General features: G+C 43.0%; 1 protein-coding gene across 5 annotated transcripts; it reads left to right on the plus strand.

The window, feature by feature from the left end:
* Positions 1-39: 39 nt before the first annotated feature.
* On the plus strand, positions 40-19,493 carry LOC115194509 (kinesin light chain 2). Of its 5 annotated transcripts, none has more exons than XR_003878379.1 (16): positions 40-478; positions 2,105-2,353; positions 3,727-3,849; positions 4,122-4,305; positions 5,036-5,252; positions 5,396-5,585; positions 5,722-5,895; positions 6,103-6,202; positions 7,378-7,427; positions 7,678-7,745; positions 7,869-7,977; positions 11,290-11,436; positions 15,309-15,433; positions 15,647-15,704; positions 16,143-16,871; positions 16,937-19,493. XR_003878379.1 is itself a non-coding variant. In XM_029754246.1 (15 exons), exons 2-15 carry the CDS (start codon positions 2,123-2,125, stop codon positions 16,224-16,226), a joined length of 1,860 nt encoding a protein of 619 aa, XP_029610106.1. In that variant the 5' UTR covers positions 40-478; positions 2,105-2,122; the 3' UTR covers positions 16,227-19,493. The 5 variants fall into 5 exon arrangements, 3 of the variants coding, with proteins under 3 accessions (XP_029610106.1, XP_029610108.1, XP_029610107.1); XR_003878378.1 differs by having other exon boundaries at positions 16,143-16,611; positions 16,677-19,493; XM_029754246.1 differs by having other exon boundaries at positions 16,143-19,493.
* The last annotated feature ends 226 nt before the right edge of the window (positions 19,494-19,719 follow it).

Below are 19,719 nucleotides of genomic sequence, written 5' to 3' on the forward strand. Positions count from 1 at the left end.
CCCCTCTCGTTGGGGGGCGGTGATGTCATAGCGCCAGGGCTGAGGCTGTGGATTGTGGGAGAATTCGGACAACAGCCATTTTCGGGTAGCGACTGTCATCCTTGGAACACACTTCTCAAACTGTGAGAGAACGTACCAGTCCCACACTATCTTTAAAACAACTTCCGAGGATGGATAGAACGATGCCGACTCACAGCAAATAGTGTTCCTGTATTTTGAGCGCTGCTCCGGTTCAAGTTGCGGAAGACGAGGACTTTGACTAGGCTAATTCGTTAGCTCGAATTCATTAGCTAGCCATCCAGCAATGCTAGCATAATTGGTTACAATGTATTGCTTGGAATTTGCTAGCTTTTAGACGGCAGCGACTTTATACAACGGGATTAAAGCCAGTGGTGTTTCGTGGGCTATTTTTATAGCGCAGCAGGCCGTGTAACGTGTCATCAGGATTTAACCGGCGGGCGGACAGGGGAGAGAGAAGGTAAATAACTTAAATGTTTATCGTGGTGCAAAGACTCACTTTTGTTATTAAGTTACCTGACTACATTTAACAATTTGCTTAGCTGTAGAAAACGTGTATCATTTAAAAGAAATCTGTGATTATTATACCGTCAACCTTTATATAAGGGCAGGTTAATATCGGTAACGTTATCTCCTCAGCCTTGCTGTTGTCATTGCGGTTCAGGAGCGACGCCCACTCTTACAAAAAGAGATGGAAGTGGAGCATCACAACAGTCGGTCGTGCTTTGTTTGAGGTCGAGGTAGCCGGGGGCAGCGCACTTGTCTTGGGGAAAATAGAACCGTTTCGGTTAAGGTAACGTGTGGCTTGAGAGTCAATACGAGGTTTGTCAGTGTATTTTTAACAGTATATGAATTGTATTGGCTTATATTTTGACGTCCATTCGAGAGAGCTAGGCTACTAAATCATACCTGTGGTCCTCTCCCAGACCAGGCTCGTGATATCACTCTACAATGTTGCCGATCGAACTCGTCTTTGTTAGCTACACTGTTTCGACGAGTCATCGCTTATTTTAAGTGTTGGGGAAATTGTTATGGTCCTCATTGAATTAGCATAGATACTTTGTACTTTGCTCTCACGACCGCATCCATTGCAGAAAACCCTTTCAGAAGCATATTTCGTTCTGGGCCTCAAACCTGCCTCTATGTGTTTTAGTGGGGTTTTTTTGTAGGACACGAGCCTGTGTGTGACATTTAGGCCTATCATTCTTTGTATGATATAGGCCAAGATCTTATAATAGATTAGGTCTCTCAAAATACTGAATGTATTTTATTTCCTTGTAATGCTCTGCTCTATCGATCTCCTTCATTGATCCTCTGTCTCTCATTTCTTGTTATCCCGTGAGAGGGGCGATTCCGAAAGTGTGTTGGTCCATATACTAGGTTACTATTGACAGTGAGATGGATCGACAACAAGAGCTGCAAATTGCCAAACGTTCCATACAGCGTTTGAGAGATTTGTTAGTTGTGGCAATCGGATGGGAAATTACGGGATCGCTCATATTGGTGCATTGCAGTCGATGGGTTGTGCGGGTGGGGAAGGGAGGAGGGAGGTGAATGTGTGGGCGAGGGCCGCTTGGGGGCGCGAGAGGAGAACAGGTGCGCGTCTACAGCAGAGGAGTGGAGGAGAAGTCGCGGAGTCGCGCATTTCTGCTCGGGCCAGCTATGTCTGCGACGATGCGTGTCTTGAACTTCCATGATTCCATTTAGTCAATTCTGTTCTCGCGAGTCGCGATAAAGATTGACTATAAAGGTAGTGCCACGCAAACTGTATGGAATAGCTTTGTAACTGAAATGCTCATTTATTAGTTTATTCAAGCTCAAAAGATTCGAGTCCCATTGGAACAGAGGCAGGGGCCCAGAGGAGTGAACTGTGGCATGGTTGTTTGTTGGTAACAGACTGAACAGTTGTGTGAACAAAATCTCTGAGGGATTTTGTTCCTCTAATGCTCATCCTTGAAATAATCTCATAATCGGACATAATTTAAGTCTTGTAATATGATTAGATGACTCTTCCTCTAACTAGCCTTGATTCTAAGAGCTTCAAACAAGAATATGCTAACTCAAAACGAATCTCTCTCCCCTCCAGTGTGTGTGAACTCAGGTTATGTCCACCATGGTGTACCCACGCAGCGAGGAGGCCCTGGAGCGCCTGACCCAGGATGAGATCGTGCTCAACACAAAGACTGTGATGCAGGGACTGGAGACACTCAGAGGGGAGCATGCCCAGCTCCTCACGTCCCTGCTGGACTGCACCCAGCCACCTGCTGCCCAGGAGAAGTCAGGCCTGCTGCGGAAGAGCCTGGAGGCCATAGAATTAGGCCTGGGAGAGGCACAGGTAGGAGAGAGATGTGGGGGAAAGAAGGTGTTGAGGGATTCAGTGAGGGGGGTGAGAAAGATAATTGGGACAAGGAGAGATGGGGTTGAGTGGAAGATGCTTACTACTCCGGTTTAGAGGTACGGGATGATGATGATGATGATGATGCAATGATGACAAATCATGAGTGAAGGGGGAAAAGATGATTCTGGTCCTCGACGACATGGTACATTGTGTGACTAAGACTCAACGAGAGGATTTATTTAGAATAATGTCTCTTATAGAAAGAGAGGACGTTGAATTATAGAGAATAGGGGAGTTGTTCTTCCTGTAGGAAGGTGCCAGTGGGAATCTGCCTTAGACACTGATGGACTGATAATACATGAAATGCGTAAAAGAAGGTCCCAAAAGACATTCAAAGCTTTCCCTCCGACTCAACTCACTCCTCCACCTCCCCACCCTATTTTGAATAGAGTAGAATAGAACAATGTATTATTGTCCTCCAAAGAGGACGTTATTCGCACTGGTCTCAGAATAGGTTACAACAAGCAGTCAGTCATGGGAGGTAGCCTAGCGGTTAAATCGTTGGGCTAGTAACCGGAAGGTTGCTCTTCGAATTCCCGAGCCGACAAGGTGAAAAATCTGTCTGTGCTCTTGAGCAAGGCACTTACCCTAATCGCTCCAGAGTCTCCGTTGATAATAGGATATGCAACAAAAAAAACATTTCCAATTAAACCATGTATTTATACACACTTGTACATGTGTAAAATAGAACAGAAATAAACACCCACTAAATTAATATTATTATACACATGCATTCCCAGACTACCACTCACCCCCTTTGAAACCAAAACATTATCAAAGCTTTCCTGTATTATTTTAATCCATCCCCCCCCTATTTGCCAGGTTGTCATTTAAAATGAGTTAGCTCCTAATTGACCTGCCTAGATAAAGGTTAAATAGATCAAGCAAAGTCCCTCTCTTCAGGTGATCATCACCCCAAGGCTAGCCGCTTACTCTTTAGAAACTAAAACATTCTCAAAGCTTTCTCTCTTCCTTCAATTAACCCTCTTGAATCAATTTCGGTGGCCTTTGCTGGAAATCTAATTAGCATAATATAGATCCCCATAAATATCTGTCTGTCTAAGCTAGAGATATCTTTTTTTTTGCATGCATCGTCTCAATCGCCGATATCGGCCTTCCGCATCTGCGGTGAAAGGTGTCAGAGCTTCAGCGGTGTTTGTCAGACCATGAGGCATGACTGTATGACTATATTTTTTGGGGGATACCTAAATGGGTCCTTATAAGAATTCTATAACTTAGTAGAACCCCTCCCCCTGGCTTAGACTCTAGAGGGTTAACCCCTCCTTCCATCCCTCCCTCCCTCTCCCCAGGTGATCATTGCCCTGTCGGGTCACCTGAGTGCTGTGGAGTCAGAGAAACAGAAGCTAAGAGCCCAGGTCAGACGACTGTGTCAGGAGAACCAGTGGTTAAGAGATGAGCTAGCAGGAACACAGGTACGTGTACAGCATATCACTACATACTGCTTGCACTGGTAGTTCACGCTTAATATCAATGGTTTTCAGATGTTTCTAGACCAAAGTGATTAAAACGTTTTGAGTCCATGTCCCAACGTACACTGTCGATGGTGTGGGATGTGGGCTCATCTCGTCAATTTAGATTTTGGAGTATGCTATCATTTTAAACCCTTCCAAAGCAAAACATTTGTCGAGCTTCACCTCCCTCACACTCATATCCCCTCTCTTCCCCTCTCCTCTCCTCCCCCCAGCACAAGCTGCAGCGTAGTGAGCAGAGTGTTGCCCAGCTGGAGGAGGAGAAGAAGCACCTGGAGTTCATGAACCAGATAAAGAAGTTTGACGACGACGTGTCACAGTCTGAGGAGAAGGCTGCAGGGGAGACGTCTAAAGACAGCCTGGACGACCTGTTCCCCAACGATGAGGACCAGGGACAGGGTATGATGATGATTGACTGTTTTGATAGATTCATTGATAAAGAAGAGGACCATATAGGGGAATCCCACAAGTCTAAATGATTAACATGGTTTAAAAAAAAATCTTAATATGTTTACTATGTGTCCAACCCAGAGACTGTAGTCAACACGTGTAGGAGAGCAATAGAGAACCCAACCCTGGTACATCATCAGCTGCAGCAGAGCACTAACGTTGATGATGTCACAGGGTTTCATTCCCAAATGCCGATAGACATATTGAGTAAAGTCCAGTTGGAGCAATGTACAAAGAATGAGACTTCCAGCTCTCCCTCTAACGCTTCCCCTCCCCCCTCCCTTCTCCGCTGTGTTTCCCCCCTCCCTTCTCCGCTGTGTTTCCCCCCTCCCTTCTCCGCTGTGTTTCCCCCCTCCCTTCTCCGCTGTGTTTCCCCCCTCCCTTCTCCGCTGTGTTTCCCCCCTCCCTTCTCCGCTGTGTTTTCCCCTCCTCCCTCCCTTCTCCGCTGGGTTTCACCTCCCCCCTCCCTTCTCCGCTGTGTTTCCCCTCCTCCCTCCCTTCTCCGCTGTGTTTCCCCTCCTCCCTCCCTTCTCCGCTGTGTTTCCCCTCCCCCCTCCCTTCTCCGCTGTGTTTCCCCTCCCCCCTCCCTTCTCTGCTGTGTTTCCCCTCCCCCCTCCCTTCTCCGCTGTGTTTCCCCTCCCCCCTCCCTTCTCCGCTGTGTTTCCCCTCCCCCCTCCAGCCCAGCCCAGCGGAGAGGTGGCGGCCCAGCAGGGTGGCTATGAGATCCCGGCCCGCCTGAGGACCCTCCACAACCTGGTGATCCAGTACGCCTCCCAGGGGAGGTACGAGGTGGCCGTGCCCCTCTGCAAACAGGCCCTGGAGGACCTGGAGAAGACCTCCGGACACGACCACCCTGACGTGGCCACCATGCTCAACATCCTGGCTCTGGTCTACAGGTGTGTGTGTGTGCGTAGGATGGATAGATGTGTGGATAGTTTTAGATACACTTGCTCAGATGAATAGCTGGCTGAAGACTTAATGGTTAATTCTAGGTAGCACATGTATTAATCTTCTAACATGATGTGATGTTTTGTTCCAGGGACCAGAACAAGTACAAAGAGGCAGCCCACCTGCTGAACGATGCCCTGGCCATCAGAGAGAAGACCCTGGGGAAGGACCACCCTGCGGTAGCTGCCACTCTCAACAACCTGGCTGTACTCTACGGGAAGAGGGGCAAGTACAAGGAGGCTGAGCCCCTCTGTAAGAGAGCCCTGGAGATCAGAGAGAAGGTATGGACCATAAGAGTTTTTCCTGTTTAGGTCATGTGGTCAGATAAATTCATAGCCCATGATAACTCACAAGTGAAACTATATGTATGACTTGTCCTTTCCTGTAGGTAAAGTCTTTAAATGGTTGTGTGTTCAGGTCCTGGGGAAGTACCACCCTGATGTGGCCAAGCAGCTGAACAACCTGGCCCTGCTGTGTCAGAACCAGGGAAAGTACGAGGAGGTGGAATATTATTACAGACAAGCCCTGGAGATCTACCAGTCCAAACTGGGGGCTGACGACCCCAACGTAGCCAAGACCAAGAACAACCTGGTGAGGAGGGAGGGAGGGAGGGAGAGGGGGCCTAGACATGGTTGAAGAGCTACATTTTCAGTAATGAATTCCCCTGAGAGATTTATTCAAGTTGAACAGACTGATGTTTTTTTGCGATCTTGGTATTGTTACATTTATTGGCTTGTGTATTGAATTGAGTTGTATTTTCGCATCAAAACCATTTGAGGTTTCATCTCCTCTCTCTAGGCTACATGCTACCTCAAACAGGGGAAGTTCAAGGATGCTGAGTCTCTGTACAAAGAGATCCTAACCAGAGCACATGAGAAGGAGTTTGGATCAGTCAACAGTGAGTCTCCTACGACCAGCAGTCCTACACTGGACATTAACACAACACTCACTGACAAACTAGGGCTGCGTCCTAAATTCCCAACCTGGCCCCATTCCATCATGGCCAGCTAATCATGCCCTCATTCGTAATTGGCATATATCACTCCTCACCTCTCCACCTGATAGATGATGTGTGGTGAATGTTCTGGCTCAAAATGGTTGCCATGCATACACCCAGGTGGGTGCTACACATTGCTGGTGTATGAGGTGAGTTTCCCCCTACTGTGTAAAGCTTTTTGAGTACCTCGGGAGAAAAGCACTATATAAATCCAATCAATTATTATTAATTAAATGGCACCCTATTCCCTATGTAGTGCACTACTTTTGACCAGAGCCCTGTGGGAATAGGGTGCCATTTGGGATGCACCCTACTACTACATTTACCACCAGACCAACCACCTCCAACTCTATGTAGCATTAGAAGAGGTGTGAATCAACAGTATGTCCATTCTGGCTGGGACTACCCAGTAAACCATGTGGTCATTGGCTGGCCATATGGTTCATAACGTATGGTATGCGTGTGGTATACGGTTCATAACGTATGATATGCGTGTGGTATACGGTTCATAACGTATGGTATACGGTTCATAACGTATGGTATGCGTGTGGTATACGGTTCATAACGTGTGGTATACGGTTCATAACGTGTGGTATACGGTTCATAACGTGTGGTATACGGTTCATAACGTGTGGTATACGGTTCATAACGTGTGGTATACGGTTCATAACGTGTGGTATACGGTTCATAACGTATGGTATGCGTGTGGTATACGGTTCATAACGTATGGTATGCGTGTGGTATACGGTTCATAACGTATGGTATACGGTTCATTACGTGTGAAATACGGTTCATAACGTGTGGTATATGGTTCATAACATGTGGTATACGGTTCATAACATATGGTATACGTGTGGTATACAGTTCATAACGTATGGTATACGGTTAATAACATATGGTATATGTGTGGTATACGGTTCATAACATATGGTATACGGTTCATAACATATGGTATACGTGTGGTATACGGTTCATAACGTATGGTAAATGGTTGTGGTCCGTGAAACAAAATATATGAATATACAAATAAAACTGTGCCACTCATCCCCTCTTCTCTTCATCCCCTTCTCTTGCAGATGACAACAAGCCAATCTGGATGCATGCGGAGGAGAGAGAGGAGAGCAAGGTAGCTGCAGTATGACTGATCTGAACCATGGTCCTACTGGATACCTGATAATGGCAGCTTATGAACTCTGATGGATGGGTAGACCAATAGGACTGAGATAAAGACGGAGAATATTAATGTATTAATAATAGAGGCTTTATGAGGTCATAATTAATGTCTACTGCTGCTAACTGCCCCTCTATTCTGCCGGCCTTTCCGCTGTCTCTTATCTCTTTCTCTATTTCTCTCTCGCTCCCACTTTCTCTCTCAGGGGAAGAGGAAGGAAGCTAGTCCCTGTGTAGAGTATGGGAGCTGGTACAAGGCCTGCAAAGTTGACAGGTGAGACTTAGTATTAAACTTAATTTGAATGGGTGATAAATACACAGAACTCAGTGTTTTACATTATATTAACATTGTGGTTTAATGATGACATGATGTTGACATGTACTTCATTCCTGTCAGTCCTACTGTCAATACCACCCTGAAGAGCCTGGGGGCGCTGTACCGCAGACAGGGTAAATTACAGGCAGCTGAGACACTGGAGGAGTGTTCTACCAAGACACGCAAGCAGGTACTGGTAATACACTGTCAGGTACTGGTAATACACTGTCAGGTACTGGTAATACGCTGTCAGGTACTGGTAATACATTATTAGTGATACATTATCAGGTACTAGTAATACGTTGTCAGGTTCAGAATTGGGTACTAGTAATGCGCGAACGGGTACTAGTAATGCGCGAACGGGTACTAGTAATGCGCGATCGGGTACTAGTAATGCGCGATCGGGTACTAGTAATGCGCGATCGGGTACTAGTAATGCGCGATCGGGTACTAGGAATACACTATCAGGTACTAGTAATTCACAAAAACTATTAGGTGCTAGTAATTCAGTGTCAGGTACTAGTAATACGCTATCAGGTACTAGTAATTCACTGTCAATATTAGGTACTAGTAAGTAGAGGTCGACCGATTATGATTTTTCAACGCCGATACCGATTATTGGAGGACCAAAAAAAGCCGATAACGATTAATTTGATTATTATTTATTTTTTGATTTTTTAGTATTTTTTTTTTAGTATTTTTGTATTAAAAAAATATATATATAACTTTTTTTTTTTTATATATATATTTTTTTATTGGTAATTTTTATTTATATATATATTTTTAATCTTAATTTATTTGTAATAATGACAATTACAGCAATACTGAATGAACACTTATTTTAACTTAATATAATACAGCAATAAAATCAATTTAGCCTCAAATAAATAATGAAACATGTTCAATTTGGTTTAAATAATGCAAAAACAAAGTGTTGGAGAAGAAAGTAAAAGTGCATTATGTGCCATGTAAGAAAGCTAATGTTTAAGTTCCTTGCTCAGAACATGAGAACATATGAAAGCTGGTGGTTCCTTTTAACATGAGTCTTCAATATTCCCAGGTAAGAAGTTTTAGGTTGTAGTTATTATAGGAATTATAGGACTATTTCTCTCTAGACGAGTTGTATTTCATATACCTTTGACTATTGGATGTTCTTATCGGCACTTTAGTATTGCCAGTGTAACAGTATAGCTTCCGTCCCTCTCCTCGCTCCCACCTGGGCTCGGACCAGGAACACATCGACAACAGCCACCCTCGAAGCAGCATTACCCATGCAGAGCAAGTGACGTTCGAAACGCTATTAGCGCGCACCCTGCTAACTAAATAGCCATTTCACATGGGTTACACCAGCCTAATCTCGGGAGTTGATAGGCTTGAAGTCATAAACAGCGCAATGCTTGAAGCATTGCGTAGAGCTGCTGGCAAAACGCACGAAAGTGCTGTTTGAATGAATGCTTACGAGCCTGCTGGTGCCTACCATCGCTCAGTCAGACTGCTCTATCAAATCATAGACTTAATTATAACATAATAACACACAGAAATACGAGCCTTAGGTCATTAATATGGTCGAATCCGGAAACTATCACGTTTATTCTTTCAGTGATGTACGGAACCGTTCCGTATTTTATCTAACGGGTGGCATCCATAAGTCTAAATATTCCTGTTACATTGCACAACCTTCAATGTTATGTCATAATTACGTAAAATTCTGGCAAATTAGTTCGCAACGAGCCAGGCGGCCCAAACTGTTGCATATACCCTGACTCTGCGTACAATGAACGCAAGAGAAGTGACACAATTTCACCTGGTTAATATTGCCTGCTAACCTGGATTTCTTTTAGCTAAATATGTAGTTTTAAAAATATATACTTCTGTGTATTGATTTTAAGAAAGGCATTGATGTTTATGGTTAGGTACATTCATTTGTGCTTTTTTCGCAAATGCGCTTTTGTTAAATCATCCCCCGTTTGGCGAAGTCGGCTCTCTTTGTTAGGAAGAAATAGTCTTCACACAGCTCGCAACGAGCCAGGCGGCCCAAACTGCTGCATATACCCTGACTCTGTTGCAAGAGAAGTGACACATTTTCCCTAGTTAAAAGAAATTCATGTTAGCAGGCAATATTAACTAAATATGCAGGTTTAAAAATATATACTTGTGTATTGATATAAAGAAAGGCATTGATGTTTATGGTTAGGTACACATTGGAGCAACATGTACCTAAGCGATTATATGCAACGCAGGACAGGCTAGATAAACTAGTAATATCATCAACCATGTGTAGTTAACTAGTGTTTATGACTCATTGATTGTTTTTTATAAGATAAGTTTAATGCTAGCTAGCAACTTACCTTGGCTTCTTACTGCATTCGCGTAACAGGCAGGCTCCTCGTGGAGTGCAATGTAAAGCAGGTGGTTAGAGCGTTGGACTAGTTAACCGTAAGGTTGCAAGATTGAATCCCCGAGCTGACAAGGTAAAAATCTGTCGTTCTGTCGCTGAACAAGGCAGTTTACCCACTGTTCCTAGGCCGTCATTGAATATAAGAAGGTGTTTTTAATTGACTTTCCTAGTTAAATAAAGGTGTCAACATGTTGTTTTTTATGAAAACTTGAAATCGGCCCTAATTAATCGTCCGACTTCTACTAGTAAGTCATTATCCAGGACTTGTAATTCACTGTCACTATCAGTTACTAGTTGTACGCTATCACTATCAGGTACTAGTACTACACGATCAGGTACTAGTACTACACGATCAGGTACTAGTACTACACGATCAGGTACTAGTACTACACGATCAGGTACTAGTACTAAACGATCAGGTACTAGTACTACACTATCCAGGACTTGTAATTCACTGTCATTATCAGGTACTAGTAATACACTGTCGCTATCAGGTACTAGTACTATGCTATCAGGTACTAGTACTATGCTATCAGGTACTAGTACTATGCTATCAGGTACTAGTACTATGCTATCAGGTACTAGTACTATGCTATCAGGTACTAGTACTATGCTATCAGGTACTAGTACTATGCTATCAGGTGCTAGTACTATGCTATCAGGTGCTAGTACTAAGCTATCAGGTGCTAGTACTACGCTATCAGGCGCTAGTACTACGCTATCAGGCGCTAGTACTACGCTATCAGGCGCTAGTACTACGCTATCAGGCGCTAGTACTACGCTATCAGGCGCTAGTCATTCACCGTCGCTGTCAGGCGCTAGTCATTCACTGTCAGGCGCTATCAGGTACTAGCAGTGATACGCTATTGCTATCAGATACTAGTTCTACGCTATCACTCAGTTACTGCACATTCAGTCAAAAAAGCTTTTACTATGCAATCATTCAAAAAGCAGGTCCTACACAATCACTGAAAAAGAAGGTACAAGCACTGAGACACTGACAGTGCAATTATCAAAGGCTGTAGTCTAGAGTCTTGAAGCTCTCACATACACTCTGTTTCAACCCTGCTGACATTTAGGATTCATTATCATGTTCCCCCCCAGGGTATAGATGCCATTAACCAGAGTAAGGTGGTGGAGCTCCTGAAGGATGGGGCCCCAGGAGGGGCTGAGCGACGGCAGAGCCGGGAGGGTCTCAACGGGCCCCAGCGGGGGGACTGTGAGGGGGACGACGGAGCAGAGTGGAACGGGGTACGAACCTCCTTTGTCTTATTGTTGTTGAAAGATGAAGCATTCGTAAGAGTGAACATACAGTCAAATTAGGGCTGGGCTATATATCGAATTAATTCCAATACATGTTTTTAGCAAGAATCAATGTTTTATGGTCTCGTCTCCTTCGCTCCTTCTGTGCTGTGTGTACTGTGCACCTTCACACAGACACCAAGCCCCTCCCCTACCACTCGCAACAAAGAGACTAAATGTCACTTATTTCTCTCTGACAACAAGCAGTTTAAATTCGCAATTTGCATTTGAGGTTTGGTCCGACATAACCGGTCTTCTAGACACACGAAACACATTCAGACATAATTTTACTGTAATAGAGGAGAACTTAACTTTTACTTTACAATACATTCTTTGTCTCAACTCCCAACTTTCAGAACAGAGCAGACCCTACTAAAACGAGAGTATCAATGAACATGATTGTGGAAAATGCGAGCAGCATTTTAGCCACAGACTGTTATGTGCTAGCTGTCTAGTCTGTGTTTTAGAAATGTGCAATGAGCATAAAAATATACATTTGTTTAAGGAATTGCCAACTCATTTTCATTCTGAGAAATAAGCATCTTCTTATCCAGGTAGACCACTTGATTTCAACAACTTAACAAAATGAACAGGCTATGTTGTTCAAACAGTTGGAGACGGACTGGCGGGGGTATTCATAACAGTTCAACTGTTCTAACTTGTTAGCAAGCAAATAGATCCAAGTTGGCCAGACTTTAAATATAAAGATTAGCCATGGGCTTGTGCTTGAGAGATTGTTAATGAGACCTGTGTTCATTTTCTATAATACCTGCTACCAGAGGTTGGTCATTATTCGTAGATGTGCATGGTTCTGGTTACATTTGTAACAAAAGGGGCATATTCATAGACAGACTTGAATGCTTTATCAGTGATTATTTCAAAAAAGCAGGTTCAACTAATGTTATTATTAGTGGGTCTTATGGTTGAAGGATTATATTTAGCCTAGGTATAATTTTACAAGCCCTGAATTCATAAAAGTATCCCAAACTGTTGGAAATGCAGTGTATATACCTTTAATTGTGCAACAAAGCTGATTTTATAGAAAAAACTATTGTGATATATATTGTGAATCGCCCGTAAATTTGAAAAATGAAGTTCTCTTTTTTTAATAGCAACAATTAAAATTTGCTATGTAGCTTAAATCTAGTGTGTTTGTTGTGCCTGATAAAGACATTGATATACAGTACTGTGCAAAAGTTTTAGACACGTGTGAAAATATGCTCTAAAGTAGGAATGCTTTCAAAAATAGACATGTTAATATATTATATTTATCAATTAACTAAATGCAAGGTGAGTGAACAGAAGAAAAATCTACTTCAAATCCATATTTGGTGTGACCACCCTTTGCCTTCAAAACAGCATCAATTGTTGTAGGTACACTTGTACAAAGTCAGGGATTTGTAGGCGTATGATTAAACAATTATATGAAACAGGTGTTAATGATCATCAATCCAATATGTAGGTTGAAACACAATCATTAACTGAAACAGAAACAGCTGTGTAGGAAGAATAAAACTGGTTGAGAAACAGCCAAACTCGGCTAACAAGGTGAGGTTGCTGAAGACAGTTTACTGTCAAAAGTCATACACCATGGCAAGACTGAGCACAGCAACAAGACACAAGGTAGTTATACTGCATCAGCAAGGTCTCTCCCAGGCAGACAGGGGTTTCCAGATGTGCTGTCCAAGCTCTTTTGAAGAAGCACAAAGAAACGGGAAACTTTGAGGACAGTAGACGCAGTGGTCGGCTAAGGAAACTTACTGCATCAGATGAGACTCATCATGCTTACTTCCCTTCGCAATCGGAAGATGTCCAGCAGTGCCATCAGCTCAGAATTGGCAGAAAATAGTGGGACCCTGGTACACCCATCTACTGTCCAGAGAAGTCTGGTCAGAAGTGGCCTTCATGGAAGACTTGCGGCCAAAAAGTCATACCTCACACTTGGAATCAAGGCCAAGCGACTCAACTATGCACGAAAACACAGGAACTAGGGTGCAGCAAAAATGGCAGCAGGTGCTCTGGACTGATGGGTCAAAATATTTGGCTGTAGCAGATGGCAGTTTGTTCGCCGAAGGTCTGGAGAGCGGTACACGAATGACTGTCTGCAGGCAACAGTGAAGCATGGTGGAGGTTCCTTGCAAGTTTGGGGCTGCATTTCTGCAAATGGAGTTGGGGATTTGGTCAGAATTAATAGTCTCCTCAATGCTGAGAAGTACAGGCAAATACTTATCCATCATGCAATACCATCAGGGAGGCATCTGATCGGCCCCAAATGTATTCTGCAGCATGACAACGACCCCAAACATACAGCGAAAGTCATTATGAACTATCTTCAGCGTAAAGAAGAACAAGGAGTCCTGGAAGTGATGGTATGGCCCCTACAGAGCCCTGTTCTCAACATCATTGAGTCTGTCTGGGATTACATGAAGAGAAAGAAGCACCTGAGGCTGCCTAAATCCACAGAAGAACAACCTACCTGCCGAGTTCCAAAAACTGTGCAAGTGTACCTAGAAGAATTTATGCTGTTTTGAAGGCAAATGGTGGTCACACCAAATAATGATTTGATGTACACTACCGTTCAAAAGTTTGGGGTCACTAAGAAATGTCCTTGTTTTTGAAAGAAAAGCCACATTTTTTTTGTCCTTTTAAAATAACATCAAATTGATCAAAAATACAGTCGACATTAATGTTGTAAATTACTATTGTAGCTGGAAACGGCATATTTATTTTTATGGAATATCTACATAGGCGTACAGAGGCCCATTAGAAACAGATGCCTCACAAGTCTAGCAGCTTCATTAAATCGTACCCGCAGAGGCTACTCTGGGATGCTGGCTTTCTAGGCAAAGTTGCAAAGAAAAAGCCATATCTCACACTGGCCAATAAAAATAAAAGATTAAGATAGGCAAAAGAACAGACACTGGACAGAGGAACTCTGCCTGGAAGGCCAGCATTCCGGAGTCGCCTCTTCACTGTTGACGTTGAGACTGGTGTTTTGTGGGTACTATTTTAATGAAGTTGCCAGTTAAGGACTTGTGAGGCCTCTGTTTCTCAAACTAGACACTCTAATGTACTTGTCCTCTTGCTCAGTTGTAGACCGGGGCTTCCCACTCCTCTTTCTGTTCTGGTTAGAGACAGTTTGCGCTGTTCTGTGAAGGGAGTAGCACACAGCATTGTATGAGATCTTCAGTTTCTTGGCAATTTCTCGCATGGAATAGCCTTCATTTCTCAGAACAAGAATAGACTGATGAGTTTCAGAAGAAAGTTATTTTGTTTCTGGCCATTTTGAGCCTGTAATCGAACCCACAAATGCTGATCGTCCAGATACTCAACTAGTCTAAAGAAGGCCAGTTGTATTGCTCCTTTAATGAGAACAACAATTTTCAGCTGTGCTAACATAATTGCAAAAGGGTTTTCTAATGATCAATTAGCCTTTTAAAATGATAAACTTGGATTAGCTAACACAATGTGCCATTGGAACACGGGAGTGATGGTTGCTGATAATGGGCCTCTGTACGCCTATGTAGATATTCCATTAAAAATCTGCCGTTTCCAGCTACAATAGTCATTTACGACATTAACAATGTCTACACTGTATTTCTGATCAATTTGATGTTATTTTAATGGACAGAAAATGTGCATTTCTTTCAAAAACATTTTAGAAAGCATTCTTACTTTACAGCATTTTTTCACTCCTGCCTTAAACTTTTGCACAGTACTCTAAGTAATAAAACATATTTGAAAATAATAACATGCATAAAAATTGACTTTCTGTTTTAGAGGCCACTCCTTAATATGCAGTGGTTGTCTTGTTCTCTCAGGAAGGTAACGGTTCGTTGCGTCGGAGCGGCTCCTTTGGGAAGATCCGTGAAGCGCTGCGCAGGAGCAGTGAGATGCTGGTGAAGAAACTACAGGGCAGTGGCCCCCAGGAGCCCCGCAACCCAGGGTGAGAGAGACTGTATGTCTGCACCTTAGCCCATCACTGCTCATACTGTGTGAATAATTTTTGTGTTTGCCTCAGGGGGTTTGTTCTTTATTGGGGAGTCGACAAGGCACCTGAGTTGCTAACCTAATGTTAAAAAGGAAAACCCAGGCAATAAAACGTTTTCTATTGAGGCTAATTGAATCCTTAATGTCTGTCTGTCTGTCTGTTCCTCAGTATGAAGAGAGCCAGCTCCCTCAACTTCCTCAACAAGAGTGCAGAAGACCCCTCACAGGTACCTGGTGTTAGCCGTCCATCACTGTCACTGAGCTATTAACCTGTTAGTTACCAGCCAAGGACTGCTGTCACTGAGCTCCTGAGATATACGTCTGAATGAAATGATTTGACTTTCATTAGTGTCAGATTTAGTTAACACTATGTTGTTTGGTGCCTACCCTTTATCAAACATTGTAATTATTTTCATCTCTAGAGCCTACTTATTGCCTACCTCCCTACTCTTCTACATTTGCACACACTGTACTTGTATTTTTCTTTTCTATTGTGTTATTGACTGTATGTTTGATTATGTGTAAATCTGTGTTGTTTTTGTCGCAGTGCTTTGCTTTATCTTGGCCAGGTCGCAGTTGTAAATGATAAGTTGTTCTCAAATGGCCTACCTGGTGAAATAAATAAATAAAAACATCCTTTCTATTTTCTCCCTCCCTCTCTCCAGGACGCCAACACCGGCCTATCAGAATGCAGAGGACTGAGTGCCAGCAATGTGGACTTGTCAAGACGCAGCTCCCTGATTGGTTAAACAGAGACAGAAGGCGGGACCAGGAGGAGGAAGGTCCAATGATGGGACCAGGAGGAGGAAAGCCCAATGAGGAGAGGCAGTTTTCCTCCCAAAGCGATTAAAACACACTTCAGATCCAACACTCGCATTCAAGACATATTTTCTAAAGAAACAAGAAAATGCATTGCAAAAAAACCTGACCTGACGCTTTTAGTGACTCAGACGTCTCTGTGTCTGCTTCACTGTATACTTCGCTGGCATCTATCAAACAAGTACAGAAAATCATATTTAAACGGCATGCTGCTTACTAGAACGTGGAATCTTTGCACAAGACACTCATCATGGTGAGTCTGAGGCATAGCATCATGACAGAATCCATATTGTTCTATTCTGATTTCAACCTTAGGTAGGCTAGTTCTATTCTGATTTCTATCTTAACCCGCACACTCTCATGCAGACACTCAACCTTAGGTAGGCTAGTTCTATTATGATTTCTATCTTAACCCGCACACTCTCATGTAGACACTCAACCTTAGGTAGGCTAGTTCTATTATGATTTCTATCTTAACCCGCACACTCTCATGTAGACACTCAACCTTAGGTAGGCTAGTTCTATTCTGATTTCTATCTTAACCCGCACACTCTCATGCAGACACTCAACCTTAGGTAGGCTAGTTCTATTATGATTTCTATCTTAACCCGCACACTCTCGTGCAGACACTCAACCTTAGAAATCAGAATAAAACTAGCCTACCTATCTTAGAGAAGTGTAACCGACGTCAGTGTGCCGCTAACGGTTTAGCTTCCTCCACCGTCCCTGTCTCCATCACGGGCTCGAACCAGTGATCCTCTGCTTCGCAACACACGTGACTGCCCTCCATGACAACGTGTGAACACGATTGAGCTATACAAACGGTACCAATTGGTTAGCTCCATCGGCGACGTTTCAAGCTAGCTGCGGAGCATTACGGTACATTCTTAACTCTGTTACAGAAGCGTCACACTCAGCTCACTAGTGGCGTGATTACTGAAAACGCTAACAACCCATTCAATGGAAATCACAGTGCTAGAGCCATATAAATCATATACGTTTTTAAGACGAGGTATGAACTACAGCTGTTAGAAACTTCAGCGAGGTAAAAGACGGATGGTACACAATCTTTTTGGGATGTCAAATAAATCGGTGTATTTAAACATCTGGGAGAAAAAAGCGGCAGTGACCAGTTTAACCTCTCCTTTTTGCCGTCTGAATGGTTATGTATATACAGGTTTAAGTTATTTTCTATTTCTTTCTTTGTATATAGCGCACAGACAGGTTTTTGTTTAAACTGGTTAGAGGTTAGGAGAACCTCTGATTCGGAGACAGACGCTGGAAGAGGACAGTCAGAAAAGAGTGAAGAGAGAAACGGGGAGAAAATCGGCACTTAATGGGTGTCCTGACTTCTAGTCCAATTTTTACTTAGTCCCACTGACATCAAGTGAAAATTTGACAAAATGGAGGTTAGAATTTCCCTCAATCTATAGCCTGATCTGGTCAGATATGTTTGTGCTCTAATCAACTACTGTTCCGTTCGTTGCCTTGTCAGACAATTATGAATGTGACAGATAAGCGTTGGCTAAAGGTCAAAAATATCAGAGACCAGGTTCGTATTCATTAGGCACTAAACGGAAGAAAACGGACTGAAACAGGGAGGAACTACCTGGATTTTTACAATAAGAAACTCTAGTTTTCATTTTCTGTTGCAAAAACGTTTCATACGGTGTGCACTAATGAATGGCGAGACCAGGCTAACTTAGTTAATCTCAGACCTGGGAAATATACTGGAAATGCTGATGTGACAAGCAGTACCAGTGTATCTCAGTCAGTGTGCAGCCTGTTAGCAAGGTGTGGTACAAATGCCTGTTTAGCTCCACCACTAAAGTCCCATTTTTCTAAAGTGATCAGGTGCTGTTGATACTGAAAAACACATTATTAGCCTGACTGATGCTGTGGAGGTGAATGTGCTCCTATGTTGAGCGTTGGTTTTAGCAAATGCATGGTCACATGTCTACCACAGCACAACGTTTCTCCCCCAATCAAATATAATTAGATCTCTACATAGTTGTAATGCCCTCTTATTAGTTAAAATGTTACAATACAGTGCATCTGTTTCTGTAAGAGGTAAGCATTAGGCATCCCGTATGTACTGTATCATGGCCTCTAGTTCTAGTAGCGGCAGTTATCTGTCCTTGGTTGGCCTTTACTGAGTAATGAGAGCATGATATGTCCTTATCTTTTTATATAAACAATGATCCTTTATTATGACTTGTTGTCTGGAAAGAATTTGATTGGTTTACAGAAAACGTATCTCTGATCTAACCAATGGCAGTCCTTCACCAAATGTTCTCATCATTTATGTGTTATTCTTGTCTGTGATTGGCTCCAACCTCAAGTGACGATGTGCGGGGTATTGTTGTTGAACTCTGATGATTTGAATGTTGGGTTTTACTTTGACGAGGGGCGGGGAGGGAAGAGGTTGACCGTGTACTGTGTTGTGTTGGCTTTTTTTAAGTGTCTGGTTTGTGAGTTAGGAGTCCCAAGACTGATGCCAAGATACTTGGCCAACAGAATGTATATTAGTATATTTCTTTGAGAAGGAGAGTGGTCCTAATGAGTTTCACCTCCTGATTGTGTTGCTAGTGCAATGTAAAGTGGGGATGGGATGGATTATTGATTTTTACTGGGGAAACCGATGAAACGAAAGCTTAAGTATGTGACAAATACAGGCTAGAAGGGCTGAGGAGGAGAACACTGATGATGAATGATAACGGGGGAAATAGAAATATGAAGTGCTGTTCGGTGAGAAAAGCGAGAGATTCAGTGATTGAAAAGAAATAGAAAATGGAACATTGGCGAGAGGAATATGGAAAAGTGCTTTAACTTTCATTGCAGCAAATAATGTACAGAATTGTGGATCTGTCACACTCAACATGTGCAAGCACCCATGTTGTGTAGCTATGTAAAAGTCTGTTGAAACACTGGACTGTAGTCTGTAGATGCTGTATTTACACACCAACAAATGTTTCAAAGAACACACCTAAACAGTGCTCCTCCTACAAATGTATATCACATGTTCATGTAGAAGTAACAACACCCTCCTCACCATCTGAATCAGTGTGTCACTATGGAAACTAGAATATAGCCATGGAGGGAGGAGTGGAGGGGGGGATATCAATGTTAGTGGCCAACAGCCTTGTGTATATTTTATTAAAGGTTCAATAAAGGAAAAACTCCACTTTTCAAACTGATCCTGATCTGTTTGTTTCGTCATTCTTTTAACTCTTTGAAACCGCTTGATTGAAATGAGTTTTAAATACAGATATTGCATGTGTAACCAGGGGCATCCTGGAACACAAGTTACCAGTTCTATTTCACATAAACGTGTGTGTGTGTGTGTGTGTGTGTGTGTGTGTGTGTGTGTGTGTGTGTGTGTGTTCGTTCGTTCACACCCTGGGCTGAGGGTGTTAACTGTGT

The sequence above is a fragment of the Salmo trutta genome, chromosome 5 (assembly GCF_901001165.1).
Source record: "Salmo trutta chromosome 5, fSalTru1.1, whole genome shotgun sequence".
Classification (NCBI taxonomy): Eukaryota; Metazoa; Chordata; class Actinopteri; order Salmoniformes; family Salmonidae; genus Salmo; species Salmo trutta.